Genomic DNA, 24,853 nt, shown 5'->3' with positions numbered 1-24,853 from the left:
GTGCGCCACCACTGCCAGTCCATAACAACCTTTTGAAACAAAGCGAGGCTTGCAAGATGGTCGTTAACAACTTTTTGAACAAAGACATGGTTGTCATTTCCTGGAACAGGCACTACAGAACCATTTGGAGCTAAGGTTACAGGTGGGACATAGCCCAATCCTTGAGAAGCAAAGATTTAATCATAAACAGGAATGAATCTAGTTTGTCTTTACTATAAGATGGCTTTTAAGCCAAAGATGGAGGCAGGCTATTTTACCATGTGGTTGTGCTTGTCTTAAATCCCAGCTCTGGGAGGTAAAAGCAGGCAGATCTCTGAATTTTAGGTCAATCTGGTCTACATAGCAAGTTCTAGGACAAAAAAGAACTACATGATGAGACACTGTCTCTCTCTTATGAACAAAAAAGATTATGAATTTTTAAATTTTGTGCATCTAAGTGTTTGACTACTTGTATGTCTGTGCACCAAAGGTATGCTTAGTGCCCTCAGAGGCCAAAAGAGGGCATTGAACCCCATAGATCTAGAGTTAAAAGACAGTTGCAAGCTGCTATGTGGGTGATGGATCACACTCTTATTTCTCTGCACGAACAGCCAGTGCTCTTAACCACTGAGCAATGTCTCCAATCCATTCCCTTTTGAAGATGCTCTATTTTCTTCTGCTTCTTCCTTAAAATTTCCATACATAGGCATATGTGTATACCTTACTGACATATCTTATGCAAAGTAATACACATAATGTATCTTTTCTCCAGTGATGGGAATGAATTTATGTCCTTGGTTTATGTAAGGGTTCTACACTGAACTACATCCCCAGCAAAGTGCAACTTTAACAGTAAAAATATCAATAAAAAAAGATATAAACTCAGCAGTAGACAGTTGCCTAACATGCACAAAGCCCTTGGTCTGGTCCTCAGCACTGATTGCAAAGCAAAAAAACCCAGGATAAACAAGGAACATAACAAGTTCTTCAAGGAACTTTAGACTCAGCTTTCAAGGAAAAACAGGACAGCAGTCATGGTGGACCTTTAGAGAGCCGTATGGATGCTTTCATATTCACTAAAAGCAAAACAAATTGCACTTTACCAAAGACACTCAGTGGCATCTATCAATCATCAGTTGGGAAGATGGGATCTGGATTATGAATTTGAATGGAGTCCCTGCGCTGTGAGACTCTTGGAGAATCACTCCTGCTTATTGTTTCCTGAGATGTTTTTTTTTTTCTGTGTTGCCAGTAATGTATTTTCCCCAGTCCTCCAGCACATAAAATATATATGTATATATTTATTTATGTATGATTAAGAGAGTACTAGCTGTGCCATGAAAGAGTGCAATATTTTAGAAAAACGTGGTATGAAAATGAAAAGACCTTTGTACAGCAGTTCTTTAGTTAGGCTGCTATAGTTATTTTATATCTGTTACATTTTAAAAATAGTACATATATTATAATGTGTTATTAGGACATGCATGATGCTACATACTGGTCGTACCGTTTGAGTTCTGTGAGTTTGAGATCAATCTCAAAAAGAGAAATGGGAAAAAGAAAAAGATGAAAATATATTTATTAGAATGTAGACTTTTTTTTTTTTTTTGACAGGGTTTCACTATGTAACCCTGACTGGCCTCAAATTCACAGAGATCTGACTGCCTCTGCCCTGGGATTAGAGGCATGCATTATTATACCTGGCTTGGTTGTTCAGAAAGATTGTATGGGTACCACTACATCGAGCTTCCCTCTAGTCTTTCTGGTGCTTCACTTTGAGGCCTCAGACTTAAGAGATCTGTCTGCCTCTGCCTCCTAAGTACTGGGATTAAGGGTATGTATGCCACTGCCTGGCTCAATCTTGTATTTTTAAATTCATTTAATAAAAATTTTCCTTTTCCCCTAAAATGTTTATATTTAATACAACACATGCAAAAATAGAAATGACATACCAAAAACAATGTAGAATATTTCATGTTTTCAAAAATAAGAACTATGTTCACGGGAGGCAGAGGCAGGTGGATTTCTGAGTTCGAGGCCAGCCTGGTCTACAAAGTGAGTTCCAGGACAGCCAGGGCTATACAGAGAAACCCTGTCTCGAAAAACCAAAAAAAAAAAAAAAAGAACTATGTTCAATTGTGCAAAGCATCCATATTTTGGTGGCTTATGCTTTTTGTTTTTCTTTTGTTTGTAATCTTGGCTGTCCAGGAACTTGCTTTGCCAACCAGGCTGGCCTCAAACTCACAGAGGTCCACCTGCCTCAGTGTCCCAAGTGCTGGGATTAAAGGTATGTGCACCACTGCCCGGCTGAATCTTGTATTTTTAAATTTCTTTAATAAAAAAAATGTATATTTATGGTCTGTTTGTCTGTGCACCATGTGCGTGTCTGCTGTCCACGGAGGTGAGAAAATGGTGTCATATCCCGTGGAACTGAAGTCACAGAGTAGTAAGCCTCCATGGGCGAGATTGAACCTGGGTCTTCTGGAAGAGCAGCCAATGCTCTTATCCATTGAGCTTACTAGCCACCCCTACTTCTTACCTTTTTAGGATTTGTTTGTATGTGTATGTGTCTGTCTGTGCACATGAATACAGGTGCAACAGAAGCAGAAAGATTCCTTCAGAACTGGAGTCATAGGTAACTGTGAACTGCCTTATCTGGATATTAGGAATGGAACCCAGGTCCTCGGCACCAGCAGTACAGGATCTTAAGGGCTGAGCCATCTCTTCAGTCTTTGTATTATTATTTTTGAGATAGGGTGCTATGCATTTCCTAGGCTGGCTTCCATTCCACTACAGAGTGACAAATGTCTTTGAACTACTTACTACTCATCCCCCTGCTTCCTCCTCCCAAGTATTGGGTTATAGGTTTGTATCATCAAGCCTATTTGATTTTGAGCTATATTTTACAATTTGTTTTTTTTTATTAAGTTCTATCATCTTTTGTTTTAATTAATGAATAACATGAATAACTACATACCTGAAGCCAAGTATCATAAGTTTCATTATGTATAGCCCTAATTTTTTTTTTTTTTAAAGACAGGGTCTCACTATGTAGTCTTGGTTGGGCTGTCTTATGCAGACCATGCTGTCCCCAAACTCATAGAGATCCACCTGCCTCTGTCTTTCTAGTCCTGGTATTTAAGGTATGGGCCACTATACCTGGTTCCATGCCCATTCCTCTATTTTAACCATAGCAACAATAATATAACGTTTAATTTTTTTTAGATGAATACTATTCTTATTCTAGTATCAAAAGAAAAAGGCTTTATTTTAAAAGTTTATATTTAAAAGCCAGGTCCAGGGGCTGGAGACCTGGCTTAGCGATTCAGAGCACTGTTCTTGCAGGAAACTGGAGTTGATTTCCAATGCCCACATGGCAGCTCACAATTGCCTGTAACCTCATTCTAGGGGACTGGACACTTTCTGGCCTTCTCTGGTATCTCCATATACATGGTGCACATAAACTCATTCGGACACGAACACAAACAAAAAACATTTCTTTTAAAAAAAAATCTTTAAAAACGATTCAGTCTAGGGATAAAACTCAGTGGTGGAGTGCTAGCTTAGCTGTGTGTGCAGTTCTGGGTTCAATATACCACAACGATAAGTGATATAATTGTCTAGAAATCCCAATTTCCTCTCTCCTTTTAATTTGTAGCTTACCTTTCATATGGCAGCTTTCTTCCCTGCTCCAAGCTTCCTTTGACTGTACATATAATAAAGCTGAAAAGGCCTGCAAGGGATTAAACTTGCAATCAATTCAAATGATTCAACGACTCAACTTTAGCCACTGCAAACAAACAAACAAACAAACAAGCAAATGATTACAGCTATAATATGCACTAGACGATCAAAGTTTGATCCAGATTCGAAGCTCAGCTCAATGTTAATAGCCTGGCTATCGGGTGGCAGGAAGGTGAACAGGACCTCTAGAAACAAGTGTATTCTTTTTGCCCAGCATTGAAACTGTTGAGAATGGAAAGAACTGATCACAAAGTGCGCTCGGATTCCAGGCTCCGAGCAGCTCAGCGCCTGACAGGCTGCTCTAAGCCTTCCACGACGCTCCACAGACCCGTTTTCCCATCTCTACTATTTCTCACTCCTACACGGCAATCCATAGTGCAAAGGAAACGCGGCGTCCTGGGCAATTCTGGCCCCATTTTTAACGAAGCATTTTTTTTTTTTTTAATGGGAAACAGCTTAGCAGTATTTCCATTTTTAAATCTTGAGCACACACAACGTTCACGCTGATGCATTTCTGTCCGTGTAGAGACTTTTTTTTTTTTTTTCCACTAAACCTGTCCGCTGCTTGGTTTTTTTGTCCGGCAGCCTCCGGGTCTCCCGGTGTTTAAAACCTGACGTCGGGCGGAGAAACTACAGCTGGAGTTCGGATCTAACGTTGTCCTGCCACGGTTGCGCCGCACTAGGGAAGCCTACGTGGGACTCCGCCAGGCCTGGAGCGGCCCACGCCCGCAGGGGGTCGCGGACGCAGGTGCGCGCACCGCACGCGGGTGCACGCTCCAGAGTGTTTACATCGATCCCCCCCCCCCAACCTCGGCCGGGCTGGACCCTGATCCCGGATGCCCAGTCCGCAGCTTAGCGCCCGCCAGAGCCCGAGTTGCAGCCACCGCCGCGTCAGAGCGGGCGGGGGAGGGGCGGTGAGGTCAGCGGCGGCGGCCCGGTAGCGCGGGGCGCATGCGCGGAGTCAGCCCCGTGAGTGGCAGCAGCGCGCTGGGGGCGGGGGCGGGAGGCGCCTGTGTGTGGGCGAGCCGGCGGCGAGTTTGAGAGGTCTGTGGTGCGGGTCGCCCCGGGGGACCCGGGTGCAGGCCTCGCGCGACGGCCACTGCCGTGTGCGTGTGTTGTTTGTGTGGTGAACGCACAGCCGCAAAACTTCCTCCTTTGCTGCCCCCAGAGAGAGAGAGAGAGAGAGCGGGCGTGGGGGAGCGTTCGCGAGCGAGCGAGCGAGAGGGATCCCAGCGTGAGGGAGCCAAGCTTGATGGAGCCGAAAGCTAGCGTGAGGGAGCGATCCTGAGCGTGAGGCAGCAAGCGCCGGCCGGAGAGCGGGCAAGCGATAGGGAAGAGCGAGAGCTAGCCGTGCGTTGAACCGAGCGTGAGGGAGCTAGCCACAGGGAACGCCGTGAGCGAGCAGTGTGTGAGGGAGCGATCGCCAGCGCGCGGCCGAGGGGCCGGCGCTCGCACCACCCCGGAACCCACCACAACAACTGGAGCAGCTGTCAAAACTTCGCCGCGGCGTGGGCCTGACGGGCTGACGGCGCGGGGGAGGGGTGGCTGGCCCCGCCCCGGCCCGCCGCCCCCCTCCGCGGCCCTTTCTCCTCCCGCCGCGGGCGGCCTGGGGGAGGGGCCGGGCGGAGACCCCTGCGGCCGCCCCCGGCCCGCGCCCCTCGCGTCGCGCCCCGCCCCGCCCCGCTCGGCGCCGCCCTCCGGCCCGGCCCCGCCGGCCCCAGCCTTGGCCGCGGCGCCCCGCCCCGCGCGGCCGGCCCCGCCCGCCCCGCCCGCTTGCCCGCCGCCCCCCGCCGGCCCCTGCGCGCCGAGTGCGCGCGCCCGCGCCGATGTGTGTGAGTGCGTGTCCTGCTAGCTCCATGTTGCCGCCTCTCCCGGTACCTGCTGCTGCTGCTGCTGCTCCCGGGGCTGCGGGAAATGCGAGAGGCTGAGCCGGGGAGGAGCAACTCGAGCAGCAGCAGCGGCGGCGGCTGCGGCCGCTGCGGCGGGAGGAGCCCCCCAGGAGGAGGACGGGGATCCATGTGTCTTTCCTGGTGACTAGGATGTCGTCGGAGGAGGACCGGAGCGCGGAGCAGCAGCAGCCGCCGCCAGCACCCCCCGAGGAGCCCGGAGCCCCGGCCCCGAGCCCCGCAGCCGCAGACAAAAGACCTCGGGGCCGGCCTCGCAAAGATGGCGCTTCCCCTTTCCAGAGAGCCAGAAAGAAGTAAGTTGAGCGCGAGGGAGCCAGGCGGGCGGCCAGCGGCGGCGCGGCCCGGAGCTGTCAGGCCCCCGGCCCGGTGGGGGCGGGGCGGCCCAGGCGCGGCCCGGTTCGGCGGCGCCCGCGCAGGTCCCGCCGGCCGCGCCGCGCACTTTACTTTGGAGTTCGGCCTCGCTTCTGGGAGAACCGCCCGGCGGCTTCCCCAGGGCCTAGCCCGGCGTCCGCACACGCCCCGCCGAGCACGCCCAGCTTGCTGCCGGCCCGGCCTCTCGGAGCCACAAAGCTGTGGGCGCCAGGGACGGAGCTGTCAAACGCCGCGGCCGGGTGGTCCGGGTGCGGCGGCCGGCGCTCTTTGTCAGCTCGCGGCTCCTTTAACTTTTCTTGCTCCCAGACCGGTGCTTTTGCTTCTTAATGATACATTAGGAAGCCATTCGAGCCTGTCCTCCCCATCCCCCACCGCCCCGAACCGCACCGCCCGGCTCCGCAGCCGGCGCTCGGGATCGCACGGGCCCAGGTGTAAGCGGGCGAGTCGGAGTTTCGGGAACGCGGCCGGGTTCCGCGGCGCTGACGGCCCAGAGCACTTTGTTTAGGGGAGACAGCTTTAAACGTCGCTGGACGAGTAACTTCAACTCCAGCTGGGCAGGCAATGGCTTTCGATTGTTTTTGAGCGTCCGTGAGGACTGTGCCCGGTGGATGAGCTGGGCAAGAAGTGTTGTCTTAAAAAGTGGTTATTCGGCAACTTGGCTTGAAAATTAAGGAAACCGTTTTAGTGCCAATGAGTTAGTTGCTCAGCTATAGTGGCTCTTCGGGGTGCTGCGGAAGATTGGTGACCGTCTTTCAAAGTTGCAGAATGGCGTGTGTTGCTTACTCATTTCATTGTATGATATTCTCATTGAACTGTTGGCGGTGGAAGGGTGCGCTGGGACTTGCAGGAAGAAGTCAGCACATTTATGGATAGGCTGTTTGTTTGGTTTACGTGCATTCATTTGTTGTGTCTGGTGATTGCAGCAAAAATAGTGTTAACTGGGCCATAGCAAGCAAGCACCCTGGCCTCCGGGAACCCACTAAGCTCTTGACACAGTGTATTTTTTCGGGGGGGGGGAGGGTTTGCTATCTTTTTACTACTAAATGTTCCAGGGCCTTTAGTCGCCTGTATATTTTATCGCCTGCCAGCTCTTACCTAGCTGTGAAAAATCTTGAGAGAAACACTTTATAGAGGATGTATACATTATTACATTAGGTTCTTTGTGATACAAAGTTACGAGTTTATTTTGTCTGTTACTTTGTAAGGTGATGGTCTGCATAAAATAACATTATGCCTGCCTTGACTGGAATTTGGAGACGTTTTGTGGAGTTTTGAGTAACTTTGGACTTGGTCAGTTTGACATAAATACTGTTCTAAAAAGCAACATGGGATTAAGCCATATTAGAAGTTTACTTCGATTCATTCCCATTTCACTGTTTGAAAAACATCTGCATCTCATAAGAGGGTTCATGATGGCACAGGCCTGTAAGATCTTTTTAAGCCTAGCACTCGGGAGGCAGAGGCAGGTGGAGTTCAAGGCCAATTTGTCTACAGAGGGAGTTCCAGGACAGACAAGGCAACACAGACAATCCCTGTCTTGAAAAAAACAAAACACATTAAAAAAATCTTACTATACTTTAATTTGAGGTAAGTAAATGTTTTATATTTGCATTTAATTCTTTTTGGAGAGAGTAGACATACAAGCGCTCATTTTTGCATTGTTAGGGTCATGCACTTGCAAATGCTTGCACACACACAGTGTGCTTCCCCATTGAGATGAGTTAAGGTGTATTAGTGCAACTCCTTTGAACTGGGAGGAAGGTTCACTTAAGTTATTGCCACTTCATTATTTTAATTCTTAGCACTATTAATGAAGAAAAAATGGCCTTTTGAGAAGTTAAACATTTTCCTAAAGGATGACAGTGTAGTCTAAGAACACTCTGGTCAATTCTGTTTTAGTTTTTTTTTTTTTTTTTCTTTTAGATTTGAAAAGCAACACAGAATTCTTTACAGGGAAGTAAAATGTAGTGGTAATTGGCTTCTAACTTTTAAATTCTTTAAAATTAGATATCTTTTGAAGGGAGTGGAATCTCTAATTGTATTGGAAACATGTAAGTGGAAACTAATGTGTGAAATGGAAAGCAAAGAGGTTTTTGATTGTGTATCTCTACACCATATTAGGATCCACTAGGAAAAGAGCCTGTAGTTAGTGAGGACCCAGAAGGTGAAACTGATGTGTAACAAATGTGATTTAGGTTTGCAGTAAATGAATAGTGTGGAATTGCAAAGAGTACACTGAAGAAACAAAAGCTAATATCTTCTGTTTGTTTGTCTGAGACAGGCTCTCTTTATGTAGCTCTGGCTGGCCAGGTACTTGTAGACCAGGTTGGCTTTGAAATCAATGAACTCATGGAGCTCTGCCTGCCTCTGCCTCCCGAGTGCTGGAATTAAAGGTGCATATGCTTCCATGCCCAATTGTTGTGTTTGAATTTTTATTAAGTAAACAAATCAAGTCTTTATATTTTATTTTATTTTTATTTTATTTTTTGGTTTTTCGAGACAGGTATAGCCTTGGCTGTCCTGGAACTCACTTTGTAGACCAGGCTGGCCTCAAACTCAGAAATCTGCCTGCCTCTGCCTCCCAAGTGCTGGGATTAAAGGCGTGTGCCACCATCACCCGGCTAAGTCTTTATAGTTTTGGCTAGCTGAATTTTTGTTGTTGTTGTTGTTTATCACATTTAAAAGGCGTAGGGTATGTAGTTAATGGGTTTTACATTAAATCTAATTATATTAAAATTATAATTATCTAAAAGCAAATATTTTGAACAAAAGATATTACTTTTTTGAGGCAGAATTTAAAAAGCATATATGTATATACATACACACATACACATATACAGGAATTTCCTGTTGTACAAATGTCAAATGTAACTCACAGTGAAATTTACATTTGTCTGAAATTTCTTAACTGCAAAGACTCAAACCATTTAGTTATTTTGAGTGCTCATATTCCTTACTTGAGGCACTGTTTTTGCCCTGGTAAAACAGTATAGGGCGCGGGTCTAATTCTGTTAATGTTAAAAGAAATTTTTCCTGAAGAGAGAGAGAGAGAGTGTGTGTGTGTGTGTGTTAGTTTTGCTTTTTTTTTTTTTTTAAACAAAACAAAACAAGAACAAAAACAAGGGTTTCTCTGTGGTCGTGAACCCACTTTGTAGACCACGCTGGCTTTGGATGTTACAGACTTGCCTGACTTTGTACTGGGATTAAGAAGGTGTTAACTACCACACCTGACTTTTGTATGAAGCCTAGGAAGTGTTCTGCCATATTTTTTGTCATCAGAATTGATGTCAGGGTGAACAAAAATGTTGGAGCAGCAGGTGGCAGGGACAGGATTTCTGAGATACTGTCTTCAACCCTTATTGAGTCAAATTTGTGCCCTGAATCACTTTTCAGAGGGCAATTACTGTTATTGGAGAGACAGCTTGAGTGTTACTGTTACAGAAAAATAGGAACATGGGTGGTGTCTTGCAAGGGTGTCTTGCAGTGCAGCTGGTAACTGTTGTTACTTTGTATTTGTAGGACTCTTTCTCTAACAACATTTTTCATACTTGCCAATTTGAAATAAGTGATAGACAATTGATCTTCACTACTGAATAAAAAGTCCCCCAGATCACTATTCATACCTTTTGAGATAATACAAGTATGTAATGTTTATGATAGCCATTTTTAGTCTTTCCTTCCCTATCTTGTCCTACCCTATCCTACTCTTTACTCTCCCTCCAACGCTCCCTATCTCCCTCATTTTTTTTTTTTTTGAGATAAAGCCTATTATATATCCTAGGCTGACCTTGAACTCGATATGTAGCTTGAGCTGGCCTAGCATTTGAATATTCTTTCCTCAGCCTCCCAGAGCAGGCATTGTAGGACTGCACAGCTATGCTAAGCAAACAATAATTCTTAATTTTTAATACTTTTAAGCTAGCAGGTAAGTGGGGTTTGTATATAACATATATTATATATCCTATCATATCCATCCATCCCACCTATCTATCTTTGGTTCATAGGATGCACTTAAGTGTTTTAATTTTTTTTTTTTTTGGTTTTTCGAGACAGGGTTTCTCTGTGTAGTCCTGGCTGTCCTGGAACTCACTCTGTAGACCAGGCTGGCCTCGAACTCAGAAATCCGCCTGCCTCTGCCTCCCGAGTGCTGGGATTAAAGGCGTGCGCCACCACGCCCGGCTTTAAGTGTTTTAATTTAATTGAAAACTGGGTCTAAGCTTGTCAGCCTCCCTTTCCTGTTGGGGAGATTGTTCTCTAACTTGGCTACACTGTAGTTTACTGTTGACTTATTCCTAGGAATATGTAATATTTAAGAATATGATGTTTTTAGTCATGATTTCATATTGCTTGTTAATATATTAGGTTAATAGACAGATGTCCATGCAAATCTAAAAGTGTCTATATAGTTTAATTTCTCATTCTTTTTTTTTTTTTAAAGATTTATTTATTTATTATATGTAAGTACACTGTAGCTGACTTCAGACACTCCAGAAGAGGGAGTCAGATCTTGTTACGGATGGTTGTGAGCCACCATGTGGGTGCTGGGATTTGAACTCTGGACCTTCGGAAGAGCAGTCGGGTGCTTTTACCCACTGAGCCATCTCACCAGCCCTAATTTCTCATTCTTAAATGACTTATTACAATTTCCTCTTATTCACTTAATTCTGTGATGCAATGTGTAGTCAACTTGCAGAGTTACAAATTGATTACAAGACTATATATAAGATACATTGCTTTACCTGCTTTCTGTTTTGTAAAATTATAGGTTATTCTCTGGGCCACAGGTTTCTCTGATTAGATGGTGGCTGTCCAGCCTTTATATCCTTTAAGTCAATGTAAGCTTATAACTAAGGAGCTTTCATGGAACTTCATTGACCTTCCAAAATAAATACGGTCAGTCTTTAGGCATGAAGAACACTAGATTGCACTGGAGAGATGGCTCTGTGCTTAAGAGTACTTACTGCTCTTCCAGAGTACAGGAATTTGGTTCCCACATCCATGTTGGGCAGTTTGTAAGGTGAACATACATATATTTAGCCAAATACTCATACATATAATATCTTTAATTTATTGTGTGGTACACACCTTTGATCCTAGCACTTGGGAGACAGAGGCAGATGGAACAGTTCTGGATTCTAGATAGGCATGGTCTACATAACAAAGTTCCAGGCCAACCAGAGTTACACAGTGAAACCTTGTCTTAAAACAAAGCAAGCAAGCAAGCAAGCAAGCAAGCAAGCGAGCAAGCGAGCAAGCGAGCAAGCGAGCAAGCGAGCGGCATCCTTTAAAAAACCACAGAGCACTAGAAGCTCTCTCTGTATGCTTTCCTGGTGGAGGGGGGTGTGTAGTGCCCTTGAGAGGGTGTCATATTTTGGCTTTTCATCTGTGACTCTCTTAGGCAACAAGTTGATGCCACAGAATAAACTTTCTAATGGATGTGTTTTTTTTTTTTTTTTTGCATTTATTTATATGTGTGTGCACAGATGTGTATGTATGTGGACTCATGCATTCCTTGGTATATTTGTGGAGGTGAGAGGACAAGCTTGGGAGTAGGCTCACCTACCATGTAGGTTCCAGTGAGATGAAAAGTGCCTTTAGCCAATATTTCTCTGTGTTGTTTTTAGTGAACTAATTAATCTCTCCCTTCTCTTATAATATTTTCTTTATCATGTTTATGTCTAGTAACTATTTTTAGAATTTCTTGGTAAGATAAGTTTTAAAAAGTTATCAAGTAAAATAAGCATGATTTTTTTTTTGAACAATGGGCTCATATATCAAGGTGTGCTAGTAGTGGTTATGAAATATTTAGCAGGAAAACCAATCATGAATTTTGAATCTGAAGTGTGTGGGTATATGTGTGTGTGTGTGTGTTTTCCTGAGACAGAATTTCTCTGTGTAGCACTGGCTGTCCTGGAACCTTGTTCTGTAGACCAGGCTGCCCTTGAATTCAAGAGATTTGCCTGCCTCTGCCTTCCAAGTTCTGGGATCAAAGGTGTGTGCCATAGCTTCCTGAAGAATCTGGTGTTTTGTTTTGTTTTGTTTTTAAGATTTATTTAATTTTCCTTCAAATTAATTTTGAGGCAGGGTTTCGCTATTTATCTGTGGCTGGCCTGAAACTCATTGTGTAGACCAGTCTGGGCTCAAACTACTGAGATCTGTCTGCCTCTGCCTTCTGCAAGAGAAGCAGGCTCTCTCAGTATGAGCTATCCTGAAATTGGACTTTTAAATCTCTTGCAGAATGAGAAAGACTTAAGAGCACAGGTTAGAGAAACAGGCATGACACAGCTCTTCTGTATTAATATGTTAGGAAAGGCTTTATGTAAAGGATGTTTCACTGCTTCTGCTATTGCTGCTATGGGCAGAAGGAGCTATATAAAATACAGTTTGAGATGACATAGGCTTTCTGTTTACTTTTAAATTAAAAACACCTTTTTAGATTTGTGTGTATGTTTACACCACATGCATGCCTGCCTGAGCCTGAGGAGCTCAGAAGAAGGCATCAGCTCCCTTGGAACTGGCGTTAATAGATTGTTGTGAGTCACCATGTGAGTGCTGGCAATCAAACTCTGGTCCTTTGCAGAACAAGTGTTCTTAGCTGCTGAGCAAACACACACACACACACACACACACACACAGAGTTCTCGCACAACTAGGAGGAACAACAGTTCTCGGTTCTCTCCTTCTACCATGTGGGACTTGGGATCAAATCAAAATCAGATGGCCAACCTTTACTGGTTGAGCCATCTTGCAGATCCTTGCTCACTTTTTTTTTTTTTTAAAGACTATCATTGTATCAGTAATTGGAATTTGACCTGTAGACCAGGCTGGTCTTGAAGTTGTCATGTGCCTCTGCTTCCCAACTTCTAGAATTAGAGGCATGTTCAACACATCTGACTCTGTTGATGTTTTAGCTTTTTTGGGGGGGGCACATATCACTCACTGACAGAACATGCTAAAATGTCATGAACAGTTAACTCTGTAAGAGAAAAGTCACCAGCTACATGGAGTCCTAGAAGGGTTACAAGAAGTAGTATTTGAATTAAAGCCTGAAGGGTTGGTGAGCTTTAGCCAAGTAGAGTGGTAAGAAAGTGAGACTGTGTTTGGGAGAGCAAGGGAATGAATACACTTATTTCAGAGGAAAGTTAAGAATTTTTCTGGAGAATGGAGGCAGAGGCTTAATAATAGGGAGTGAGATAAAGTTGTAGTGTAGTTAGGGTTATCAAGGCATTTCAGATGTGCTACAGAGCCATAGTTAGATCCTGAATGATGGTTGCCTTGGGGGAAAAATGGTGAGGAAAAACGTTTGGTTGTTCTTGTTTTAGTCATATTGTTTTGAGATGATTTAGAGTCCAGGCCTGTTCCCGAACTCCTGATCCTCGCCTGCATCCTTAGTGTTGTTTTACAGCTTTGGCTGGTCTGGAACTCAGGGAGATTCACCTGTAATTTAATAAGGGCTATTTTAGAAAAACCACTAAGATAAAAAGTATGAAGAGATATGCTACCTGCAGGCAGTGGTTTATGTGCTGCTGTTACAGTGTCACAGCAAAGGCAAAGGGCAGCTTGCTGGAGATGTGGCCGAGAAGGAAGAAGTCCTCATCACTACCGAGGAGTGTAAAAGTTTCCGGCATAGATGGATAGTTAGGGGATAGAAGAAATGCTCAACACGTATCTGGGGATGTAGGAATGGTATTCAGGGATAGCTCAGCATATGTAACTAAGGATGTGATGATGTACCTGAACCTGCTTACAAGCAGTGGTCTGCGTTGCAGTTTCCCCTCTCCTGATGGGGATGCACCCAAGGCCTCATATTTTAGAAAGTTCTTAACCACTTGAACTATATCTCTGACCCCTACTGTACAGTTTTTAATCAAGACAAAGAGAAAAATCTGTGTGAACCAATGTGGGAGGCTGCCTGTTGGTTTGTTGGCTTGAGGAAAACCTTTTTAGGAGCTGTGAAGTTATAAGTTTAATGCTGACTTTATCCTATAAAAAGTACACAAGCTCAAACTTGTGTTGATTTTGTGTATAGAAAAATATTTGGAAGGGTTTATACATTTTGTAATATACTTCCTGAATTAAAAAAAGTTAGTCATTTGCTTTATTTTGCTTTTGAGACAGTGTCTCACTATATAGCCCTGGATGGCCTTGAATTTATTGCCTTTGTTTCTCTAGTGCTGGGATTAAAGTTAGCAGCCACCATGCCTGGCAAAGGTTAATACTTTAAAAAAATTTGAGGAAAAACCAGTAATTAATATTTTTAAAATTAGTTTATTCTTCGTGTGGGTTTGTGTGAAGTGTTTATATAGAGAGTGTTGAGGCAGGGTTTCACCACCCTTCAGGGACTTACTGTCGCTGACTGACTAGAAACTTGCTACATAGACAGGATAACCTATAATTCATACAAGTCCATCCACCTGCTTCTGCCTTCCAAGTGTTGGGATTAAAGCCATGTGCCATCAGGTTAGGATCAACGCAGGGTTTTTACTGAATGTTTTTCATTATAAAGAACAGTAACTCCCAAGGAAAGCTCTGTATTTAGTAATGTTATCACAAAAAATGATTTTAATTTTTTTTTTTTTTTTGAGACAGGGTTTCTCCTTATAGCCCTGGCTGTCCTGGAACTCACTCTGTAGACCAGGCTGGCCTCGAATTCAGAAATCCACCTGCCTCTGCCTCCCGAGTGCTGGGATTAAAGGCATGTGCCACTACGCCTGGCTCATACTGAGCCATCTTGCTGGCTTCATTTCTTATATATTTTGTAGTTGGCAATGTTTGCTTCCTAAGTTTAACTGTAACCTATTACATTAGAAGCAAAGTAGTTTGACTGTCGTTGTAGTCCATATGTTTTTGTTCTTAATCCCATCTTTTAGTGGAGCCTAGTAAAAATAGGGCAAAACAAAAGATGTCTTTCTCTTCTCTCTCTCTCTCTCTCTCTCTCTCTCTCTCTCTCTCTCTCTCTCTCTCTCTCTCTCTCTCTCTCTCTCTCTCTCTCTCTCTCTCTCTCTCTCTCTCTCTCTTTTGAGACAGGGTTTAAAAACCCTGTGTAACTCTGCCTGTCCTAGAACTCAATCTGTAGACCAGCATGGCCTCCAACTCCTGCCTTTGCCTTCTGAGTGCTGGGATTAAAGACCTCTATTTCTTGTTACTTGGATTTCCCCCACCCCCCCCACCCCCCAGTGCCAGAGTATTATTGCATGGTAGACAAGCATTGTGGCATTGAGCTACATCTCAACATAGCTTTGAAACTGTAATGCATTTCATCTTTGATATAACCATCAAATTGTTTAAAATTGACCACATGAAATCTTAAATCTTTCATAATTAGTGCAACTAAAGTTGAAGTATTTGGTTATGGTGTCAATGTTTTTCTCCAATTGGACTTCTATCAGATGATATACCTATCATTGCATATTGAAATTGACACCATCACCACCACCACCACCACCACCACCACCACCTGTATAGCCCTGGCTGCCCTGGAACTCAATATATAGACTAGGCTAGCCTCAAATTTGCCTGCTTCTTCCTTAGTGCTGATATTAAAACTTTGTAACACCAGCACTCTAGGCTAGGTGTGACTTTCAAGAATATTTAATCTGAGCTGGATGTGTTGGCATATGCCTTTAACCCCAGTACTCTGGAGGCAGAGGTAGGCAGATCCTTCTTAACAAAGCCTCCTTGGCTATTTTGCTGTTTTTGAGGGAACTGAGACTGGGATGTCCTACATAGCACCAAAACCAAAAACAGAACTAACCTACTAGAGGTATCACCATGCCCAAACTCAAATTGTACAATAGAACTATAGTACTAAAAATGCCATGGTAGCTGGGTGCTGGTAGCACTTGCCTTTAATCCCAGGGCTAGGGAAGCAGAGGTAGGCAGATTTCTGTGAGTTTGAGGCCAGCTTAAAGTATGTGGGGGTTATATACACATCAAGATGGCATCTGTATAGTACTAAAGGAAGAGCTGGTATCTGCTGTTCTTAGTAAGCCCATTGGGCCATGTAGTCAATTTGTTGAACCCTATGGTTGTGTCTTGTCTAGTCCTGTTTGGCAGTAGTAATGACACTTGATTAGGTTTGGGTTCAGCTTTTTCTTTTTCACTTTGGGAGTCTTAAGTAATTGCAGTTCTAGGAGTTGGGTTAGACTTTGCTGGAGATCTGTGGAGAGTGAGAGGTTGCCAAACTGACTATTTGAGAGGCTCAGCAGGGTCCAAGTCCTAGCTGACTTTCTGGTCTAATACAGTACAAAAGCAATCACTAGTAAGAGTAGAGACACCACCTAGCTGAACCCAACCAAAATTGTGAAATTATGAATAAATATGGTTTGTTAGCAGCAACAGGTAATAGTAATAATGGTACACTAGGCTGGTAAGATGACTTAGTGGGTAAAAAAGTGCTTACTACTACCAAGTCTGATTCAGGGGATCCGCATGAGAGGGAGAAAAAAAACCTCTACACATGTGCTTTGGCACGCACGCGCACACATACACACACAAGTATATAAGCAGATACAAGCAGATGTAATAAAAATAATGAAAGGAGATGGTTTTATGAATTAAAGGACTAAAATATGTCTGATACAAATGATAATGACCACTGTTTTTAAAGGGTCTTTTCCTGAGATAGTTAAATGAGGCTTCTTGCTACTTTGGCCCTTATTTCTCTAAGGTATTTTGATGTAGAGATGGATTATTACTGAGGAGTTTGGTATTTAAAAAATGCTGTTATCAGGACTGTGATTTTAGGTTGGTTAATAGAGTGCTTGCCTAAGATGCATGAAGCCCTGTGTTCTGCAGTGACTGTAATCTCAACTGGGGAGGTGGAGGCAAATGAATCAGAAGTTTAAGGTAATTCTGTACTACAGATCCAATATGAGGAAGGCCAGCCTTGGATACATATGAGAGTCTGTCTCAAACCCCTTCCTTTCCTTCCCTTCAAATATAGTTACATGACTATAGATTGGCCTGTAATTAGATAGTTCCTAATAGCTAAAAGAATTTTGAATACCCAAAAAAAGTTAGGATTTTACATTTTTGACTTGTGCACCTGTGATACAGTGAACCATTTGTACTTTGTTGGGAGGTCTAGGTTCTATTCTGGTTCTGTTGCCACCTATAGGGTGTGTGAGTAAGGGCTAGGTGGTCCTTCACCCTCTAATACCTGCCTTTGTTTTACTGGGCATTATGTAGATAAGCATGGCCTTGATCTCACAGAGACCCACCTGTCCCTGCCACCTTAGTACTGGGTTTAGAGATGTATGCCATCGCTGTCTCTCTAGTCCACCCCCCCACCCCCATTTAAAATAGAAACTTTAGAACATGAGAGTCTTGAACTAGTATGTATTTCTTTTTCACATCAAATTTTGCAGGATAGGAGCTAAGTTGGTGAATAGTGCCTTTTCACTGCAGTCACTCTACTGGAGACCCTCTTCCTTTGTCTTTCTAGGGTATGACACTTTAAGATTCTATGATGCCCACTAGAGCATAATGAAGAAGAGTAGAGGAGAGTACAGACCATTAACCCTTTAAAATGCCATTTAAAACAGTACTGTTTGTGTGGGTAGCTTAGCACTCAGGAGACAGAGGCAGGAGGATTTCCTGTTCTTAAAGGCCAGCCTGGTCTACAGTGAAACACTGTTTCAAAGAGAGAGAGAGACAGAGAGACAGAGACAGAGAGACAGAGACAGAGAGACAGAGACAGAGAGACAGAGAGACAGAGAGAGACAGAGACTCAGTTAAGAGCACAGCACTAATTATTGCAGAGGATCCAAATTAGATTTCTGTCCACTACAAGGTGACTTATAACCACCCATAACTCCAGCTGCATGGCATTTGATGCCCTCGTCTGACCTTTAGGAGTACTAGGCACGCATGTAATATACATACACACATGCAGGTAAAATACTAACACATAATAAATTAGAAAAAATATTTTAAAGGCACCCAATGTTTAAACTTGAACCTGTAAGTGGAATATAGTCATAGTGGTCATATGTGACTGTATGGCCAATGTGACTGTAAGGGAAGCTAGGACTGTAATAAATTATTTTATATATGTGTTACCCTGGCTGGCCTGGAACTCACTCTGTAGACCGTGCTGGCCTTGAATTCAGAGATCCTTCTTGCCTCTGCCTACCAAGTGCTGGGATTAAAGGTGTGCACCACCACTGCCCAGCAATTTTATTTATTGAGCATGTGTTTGGATATACATGTGATACAGCATGTGTGTGGTATGACAGAGAGGACAACTTGTGGGCATTGGTTCATTCTCTACCATGTGGGTCCCAGGTATCAGACTCAGGTCAGTGAGTCTTTACCTACTGAGACATCTTGTAAACCTGGGTTTTGACTATTACAGAGGTTTTATTGTTGAGATTCAGCCCCCCTTCCCCTACCATGTGGAAGGAAAGAGTTAAATATTATAACTGCTGTGTATTAAAGTGAAATTATAGGTGACAATTTTTTTCCTAGTTAGGTGCCACTGGTCTATAGCGCCAGCACCTGGAGGCAAAGGTGGGAGGAGGAATGCTGTGAGGTTGAGGACATCCTGATCGACATGACCCCAGGCCAGGCAGGGATTCATAGTGAGACCCTGCCTAAAATAAATAAAGTAAATCTGTTCTTTTCCCCTAAGTATGTTCCTTTTTTTGTTTTTTTTTTTTTTTTTGAGACAGGGTTTCTCTGTATAGCCCTGGCTGTCCTGGAGCTCACTTTGTAGACCAGGCTGGCCTCGAACTCAGAAATCCGACTGCCTCTGCCTCCCCAGTGCTGGGATTAAAGGAGTGTGCCACCACGCCAGGCCCTAAGTATGTTCCTGAAGAAATATGTTACTATTAGCCAAGTTTACTTCTTTTTTATTGACAATCACCCTGGGAAGATATTGGGAAAAGTCAACTAAGAAGCACTGTATCAGAGAGGTCAGCATAAGACAAAATACCCATCCTTCCTCACACTGGAATTTCGATGTCTGCTAATACAAAATGACTCACAGTAGCAGACAGCACAAATAACTGAGGACTCTTGGAGAAAGCAGCCATTGCTCTTAACTGCTGAGCCCATCATGATTCTAGCCCTGTTAATGATTTTTTTTGTTTTTGTTTTTTTTTTTTGTTTTTTGGTTTTTTCAAGACAGGGTTTCTCTGTATAACTCTGGCTGTCCTGGAACTCACTTTGTAGACCAGGCTGGCCTCGAACTCAGAAATCCGCCTGCCTCTGCCTCCCGAGTGCTGGGATTAAAGGCGTGTGCCACCACGCCCGGCAACGATTTTTTTTGTTTTGTTTTATTTTTTTATTTTTTTGAGAGAGGCTTTCTCTGTGTAGCCCTGGCTGTCCTGGAACTCAACGTTGTAGACCAGGCTGACCTTGATACAGAGCTCCACCTGCCTCTGCTTTACAAATACTTATTTCTGGAAGTTCTCCTATCCCCTTTTCTATTGTTTTTTAAGAAACGGTCTCATGCCTGTGGAGCTGGCCCTGGTGGCATTGGCATGGGAGAGTTGTCTTGTCCCTTGCAAGCTGCAGGTAAGGGAGCAGGCCCTGCCCATCCTCTCCTGAGAAAAGTGGGAGAGTTGGCCTAGTGGGCTACCAGCTCAGCTACCACCCAGGCCCAGATCCAGGGCTTCGAGTTGACCCACCCAGCATCTACTCCATGAACTGTGGAACCTTGTGAAGAGGTCCTGCAGATTCAGAGCTGCAGGATCTCCATGTCACAGGGTAATAACAACAGGATATCCGAGAGGAGTCATTATCTGAGAGGAGTCATTGGTCTGGTTCTAGGCCTCTGGCTCCTACTACACTATAGACCCATTGCAGTGAGCATTTTCAAGTAAAAAAATGTGACACAGCGAACCTTCCATGGCAAGATTTTGGTTTTTTTGAGACAGGGTTTCTCTGTGTAGCCCTGACTGTCCTGGAACTAACTCTGGCCTTGGACTCAGAAATTCTCCTGCCTCTGCCTCCCAGGTGCTGGGATCAAAAGTGTGTGCCACCACACCCTGCCTAAGATTTTCATTTTTTATCTTTTTGTTCTATGTTGTTTCGAGGAGGTTACAAAGGTAGAGGTCAGATTTGGAGGAATGGGGAGATGAATGAGATTTTGATACATGATGTGAAATTCACAAGAATCAATAAAAAGGTAAAAAGAAAAGGCAAGGTTTCTCACTGTAGTCCAGCCAGCCTTGAATGTGATGAAATCCTCCTGCCTCAGTCTTAAGTATGCTGGTATGACCCACCATGCCTGGCTCTCTGAAATCTTAAATGACAACATATTGCTGAAGAGAACTAACCAGGTGATGGGTGTGTGGGGGAATGAGAAGCTGGTACTTGGCTGGTATTTGATAGGTACTTGTAGTGTTTTCTGGAAGTCACATCTTTCGATACTTAATCACTTTGGCAGAATCGTCACACCTAGTTTTACAAGTAAAGGAGCTGCTTTAGGACAGCCATAGTTGCAAAGACAGATCTAACCATGGCCCCGGTTTTTAAATAAACACATTCCTTATATTGGAAGGAGAAGGAAGGGATCAAATTGGGGCTTCACTTTTTTTTTTTTTAACTATGGACAATAGAGAGTCATTGAGGATATTAAACTGCAGAAACATATCTGTTAGAAAAATCATCTTGGTGGGGCAGTAAAACCATAACTAGTGATTCTGTTGCTTGATTATTAATACTAAATGATGGATCTTTGCTTAGCACGTATGAGGGGCTTAGTTTGATTTTAGCACAGGAAAAAAAAAGCCTATTGAAGTAACTTCTGTTTTTGCTTTCTTTCCTTTTTTTCTTTCCTTTAGCAGTGTCCTATGTGCATTTAAGTAAACTCTAGTTTCATCTCATTCCCCGTTCATGCTCCCTTCTTCTTCTTTTTAAAGGTTTATTTATTATTATATATAAGTACACTGTAGCTGTTTTCAGACGCACCAGAAAAGGGTGTCATATCTCATTACGGATGGCTGTGAGCCACCATGTGGTTGCTGTGATTTGAACTCAGGACCTTTGGAAGAGCAGTCAGTGCTCTTACCCACTGAGCCATCTCTCCAGCCCCGCTCATCTTCTTCTTAACAAATACTCTTTCTACTTTCATGTCTTGTCACAAAATGTAGTCACTTGCTTGCACAGATGTGGGTGAGATGTCTATTTTTGAGTATGGGCAATTTATCAGCTACTATACTATTAGGAGGAATGATGCCCCTTCTCCTGGATCTCTGAGGCCAGCCTACTCTGGTCTACAGTGAGAGTTCCAGGGCAGCCAGAACTACAGGAAAACCAGCTGTTGAAAAGCAAAAAGCAAAATGATAGTTTTCATTTGATTTTGTTTTTGGGTCACAGTATAACCCTGGATGGCCTTGAAGGCATTGGGTTCTGCCTACCTGTCTACCTGGGATTAAAGGGGCACACTATTGGATTGGTCCTCATTGTGTGTGATTTTTCTTTTTTCTTTTCTTTTTCCTCTTCCTTTTCCTCTTCCTCTTCTTCTTCTCCTTCTTCCTCTTCTTGCTCCTCTTCCTTCTTATACTATTTTTAAAAATGATTTTATTAGCCAGGCGTGGTGGCGGGAGCCTTTAATCCCAGCACTCGGGAGGCAGAGGCAGGCGGATTTCTGAGTTCGAGGCCAGCCTGGTCTACAGTGTGAGATCCAGGACAGCCAGAGCTACACAGAGAAACCCTGTCTCGAAAAATCAAAAAAAAAATTTTTTTTATTTCATATGTATGAGTATTTTACCTGCCTGTATGTCTGTGTACCAGGTACCTGCTTGTTACTTGTGGAGGCCAGAAGAGAGCTGCTGCTGCTGCTTCTGCTGCTGCTGCTGCTGCTTCTTCTTCTTCTTCTTCTTCTTCTTCTTCTTCTTCTTCTTCTTCTTCTTCTTCTTCTTCTTCTTCTTTTCTTTTTTTTTGAGACAGGGTTTCTCTGTATAGCCCTGGCTGTCCTGGAACTCACTCTGTAGACCAGACTGTCCTCAGAAATCCCCCTGCCTCTGCCTCCCGAGTGCTGGGATTAAAGGCGTGTGCCACCAAGAGAAGAGCTTCTTTTGGGACTGGTGTTACAGACAATTGTGAGCTGCCATGTAGGTGCTGGGGATCAAACCCTGGTGCTTTGGAAGAGCAGCCTGTGCTCTTAACCAAACTCACTCTTTCTTCCTTCTTATTTTCTTGAGACAAGGTCTCTTTACATAGCTCTGGCTGTCTTGGAGTTTACTGTGGTATTGACTAACCTGGTCTCAGGCTGGCCTCCAAATCACAGAGATTGACCTGCCTCTACCTCTGGAGCACTGGGGTTAAAAGTGTGTGCCACTACACCCACCTTCTTAATTCTTCTTAAAATGTGTCTTTATAAACTATTGTGAGTATATAGAAAGTGCAGTTGTTTGTTTATGGATCTTGTTTCTTTTATTTTATTAATACCCACTTAATGCTGTTACTTTGTAGATTTGCCAGGATTTTTGTAGCACAGGATCATGCCATCAGCATACTTATTAGATACTTAATTTTAAAAGTCCCAAGCCAAACTAGGAGTTTTTAATTTATTTTATTCTATTTATTTTGTTTATTTTATTTATTTATTTAGAGACAGGGTTTCTCTGTATAGCCCTGGCTGTCCTGAAACCTCTGGTTGGCTTCAAACTCAAACCTGCCTTTGTGTAAACCCCCCCCCCCCAACTCAGATTAAAGGGGTGTGCCACCACCATCTGGTTCACAAGTTCAAAACTAGCCTGTACTGCACAATGAGTTCAAGACGAGCTTGGGCAACTTAGTGAGATCTTACCTCAAAATAGGGAAGTTTTTGTCTTTGTTTTTGTTTCAAGGGGCTGAGCAGATAGGTCAGTGATTTGATAAGATGGTGAATTTAGTATGAGGCAGGGCTGGGGCAGGAGAAATTCCAAGCTGAATTCATGGTTTTTTTTTGTTTGTTTTTTGTTTTTAATGGCTTGGGCTCAGTGGTAGAATGTTTGCCAAGCATGTGCAAGGCCCCATGTTTAATCCGTATCACTTAAAAAAGGGCAGCTTCAGCAACAAAATCATTTTAGTTTTGTGTATTAATAGTTGTCAGACTAGAAAGATGAACTTTTTAAAAAAAATAATTTAAGCTGGGTGGTAGTGGCTCATGCCTTTGTTTAATCCTAGCATTCAGGAGGTGGAGGCAGGAGGATCCTTTTAAGTTTGAGGCCAGTCTGTTCTACAGAGCCAGTGCCAGGACAGCCATGGCTACACAGAGAAATCCTGTTTTGTAATCACCCCCACCCCATTCCCCCAGAGAGGGGGAGAGGGGGGAGGGAGGGAGGGAGGGAGAGACAGATCACCAAATGAATTAAACTAGGGTTTACTAGGATCTTATGCTCAGATTGGTATGGAACTTAGTGTGTGCTGGTATTACAAATTTTAGCCACTGTGCCTGTGAAGATGGATCCTTGGCTATAAGATCACTTGATTTTCCTCTTTCTGATTCAGGTGAGCATTAAGTAGAAAGACACATAGTTAACAGAAGTAGGAAGTGTATGTACAAGCAGATGACCACATTTCAATTTGAGAAGTTTTACATTTTTCAGACAGACCTTCTGTGTTGGTCTTGGCCAAATGACTTCTTTGCTGTGGTTGTTTCATCTGTTAAGTAGAATGTTAGTAGCACCTGTCATAGGTTGGAATTGTAAGTACTTAGGATAGTGTCTGATATATAGTAAGCAATTCATCTGTTTATTTTATTAGTATTAGATAAGCCAGAGTAGAACAGCAGGTAGAGAAGAAAATTACTTGATTTGAATTTTATCACCATAGTTTGTGACAGTTAAATGTGGCTCCAAATGTTTTGGGGGTTAGAGGTTTCTCTATTTATACTTCTCTTTCCAAGGAAGAATGTGTAAATAGATCTAGATGTATGAGTTTTCTACAATTTAAGAGAGAGAGGTCAGTGACTTCTACTCCAAGCATATCCAGAACTTTGAAGGGCTTCATACATTGCCCATTAGATAAGTAAATTTACTCTAAAATCAAAGTGTTCTGAATGAGGTCTGTCTTGGATGTACAGGTGATGTACGTTGTTTTTCCTCAAAGCTGAGTTCTGGACATTTTAGGAAATAAGAACAGCATTATTACTTTTTTCCCCTAGGAAAGCACTCAACAGATGATGTTCAAAGGACACTGTTTGTTTGTTTGTATATTTGTATGTCTTGGTTTTTGAGATAGGGTTTCTCGGTATAGCCCTGCCTGGCCTTGAACTCAGAGATCTGCCAGTCTCTACCTCCCAAGTGTAGGGACTAATGACATGTGCCACCACTGCCCAGCTAAAATTTTATTTATGTATATGAGTGCCCTGTCTGCATGCACACCTGGATGCCAGAAGCGGTCCCATTATTGCTGGGAATTGAACTCAGGACTTCTGGAAGAGCAGCCAGTATTCTTAACTGCTGAGGCATCTGTCCAGCCTGGAGTGCTTTTTTTTTTCTTCTTCTTCTTCTTCTTCTTCTTTTAATGGGTATTGTCCTATTTCAAAAGATTGTGGGTAATGGATTTACACGAGTGCATTTTTACTGTTTTATCCAGGAAAGTATATAGAAAGTGAATAGAGATAAGGTTATAGGTGTCCTAAAATTTCACAAACACCAATTCCTAAGAATATATTTAGCTCCCTTGTCAAAGATCAAGTGACCATAGGTGTGTGGGTTCATCTCTGGGTCTTCAATTCTATTCCATCGGTCTACTTGTGTGTCAATATACCAGTACCATGCAGTTTTTATCACAATTGCTCTGTAGTACAGCTTTAGGTCAGGCATGGTGATTCTACCAGAGGTTCTTTTATCCTTGAGAAGAGTTTTTGCTATCCTAGGTTTTTTGTTATTCCAGATGAATCTGCAGATTGC

General features: G+C 43.3%; 1 protein-coding gene across 16 annotated transcripts in view; it reads left to right on the top strand.

Annotated features, from left to right (window-relative positions):
- The first annotated feature begins 5,525 nt into the window (after nucleotides 1-5,525).
- Nucleotides 5,526-24,853, top strand: part of Kmt2c (lysine methyltransferase 2C) — a 234,437-nt gene continuing 215,109 nt past the window's right edge. For all 16 annotated transcript variants that reach the window (XM_029477435.1, XM_029477434.1, XM_029477427.1 and 13 more), the window contains exon 1: nucleotides 5,526-5,923. In XM_029477435.1, the coding sequence (XP_029333295.1) occupies nucleotides 5,763-5,923 (161 nt within the window). In that variant the 5' untranslated portion in view covers nucleotides 5,526-5,762. The remainder of the gene's footprint in view (nucleotides 5,924-24,853) is intronic.

This window comes from Mus caroli, chromosome 5, assembly GCF_900094665.2.
Source record: "Mus caroli chromosome 5, CAROLI_EIJ_v1.1, whole genome shotgun sequence".
Lineage (NCBI taxonomy): Eukaryota > Metazoa > Chordata > Mammalia > Rodentia > Muridae > Mus > Mus caroli.
The sequence above is the reverse complement of the archived record's forward strand: the minus strand, read 5'-3'. Positions and strand labels throughout refer to the sequence as shown.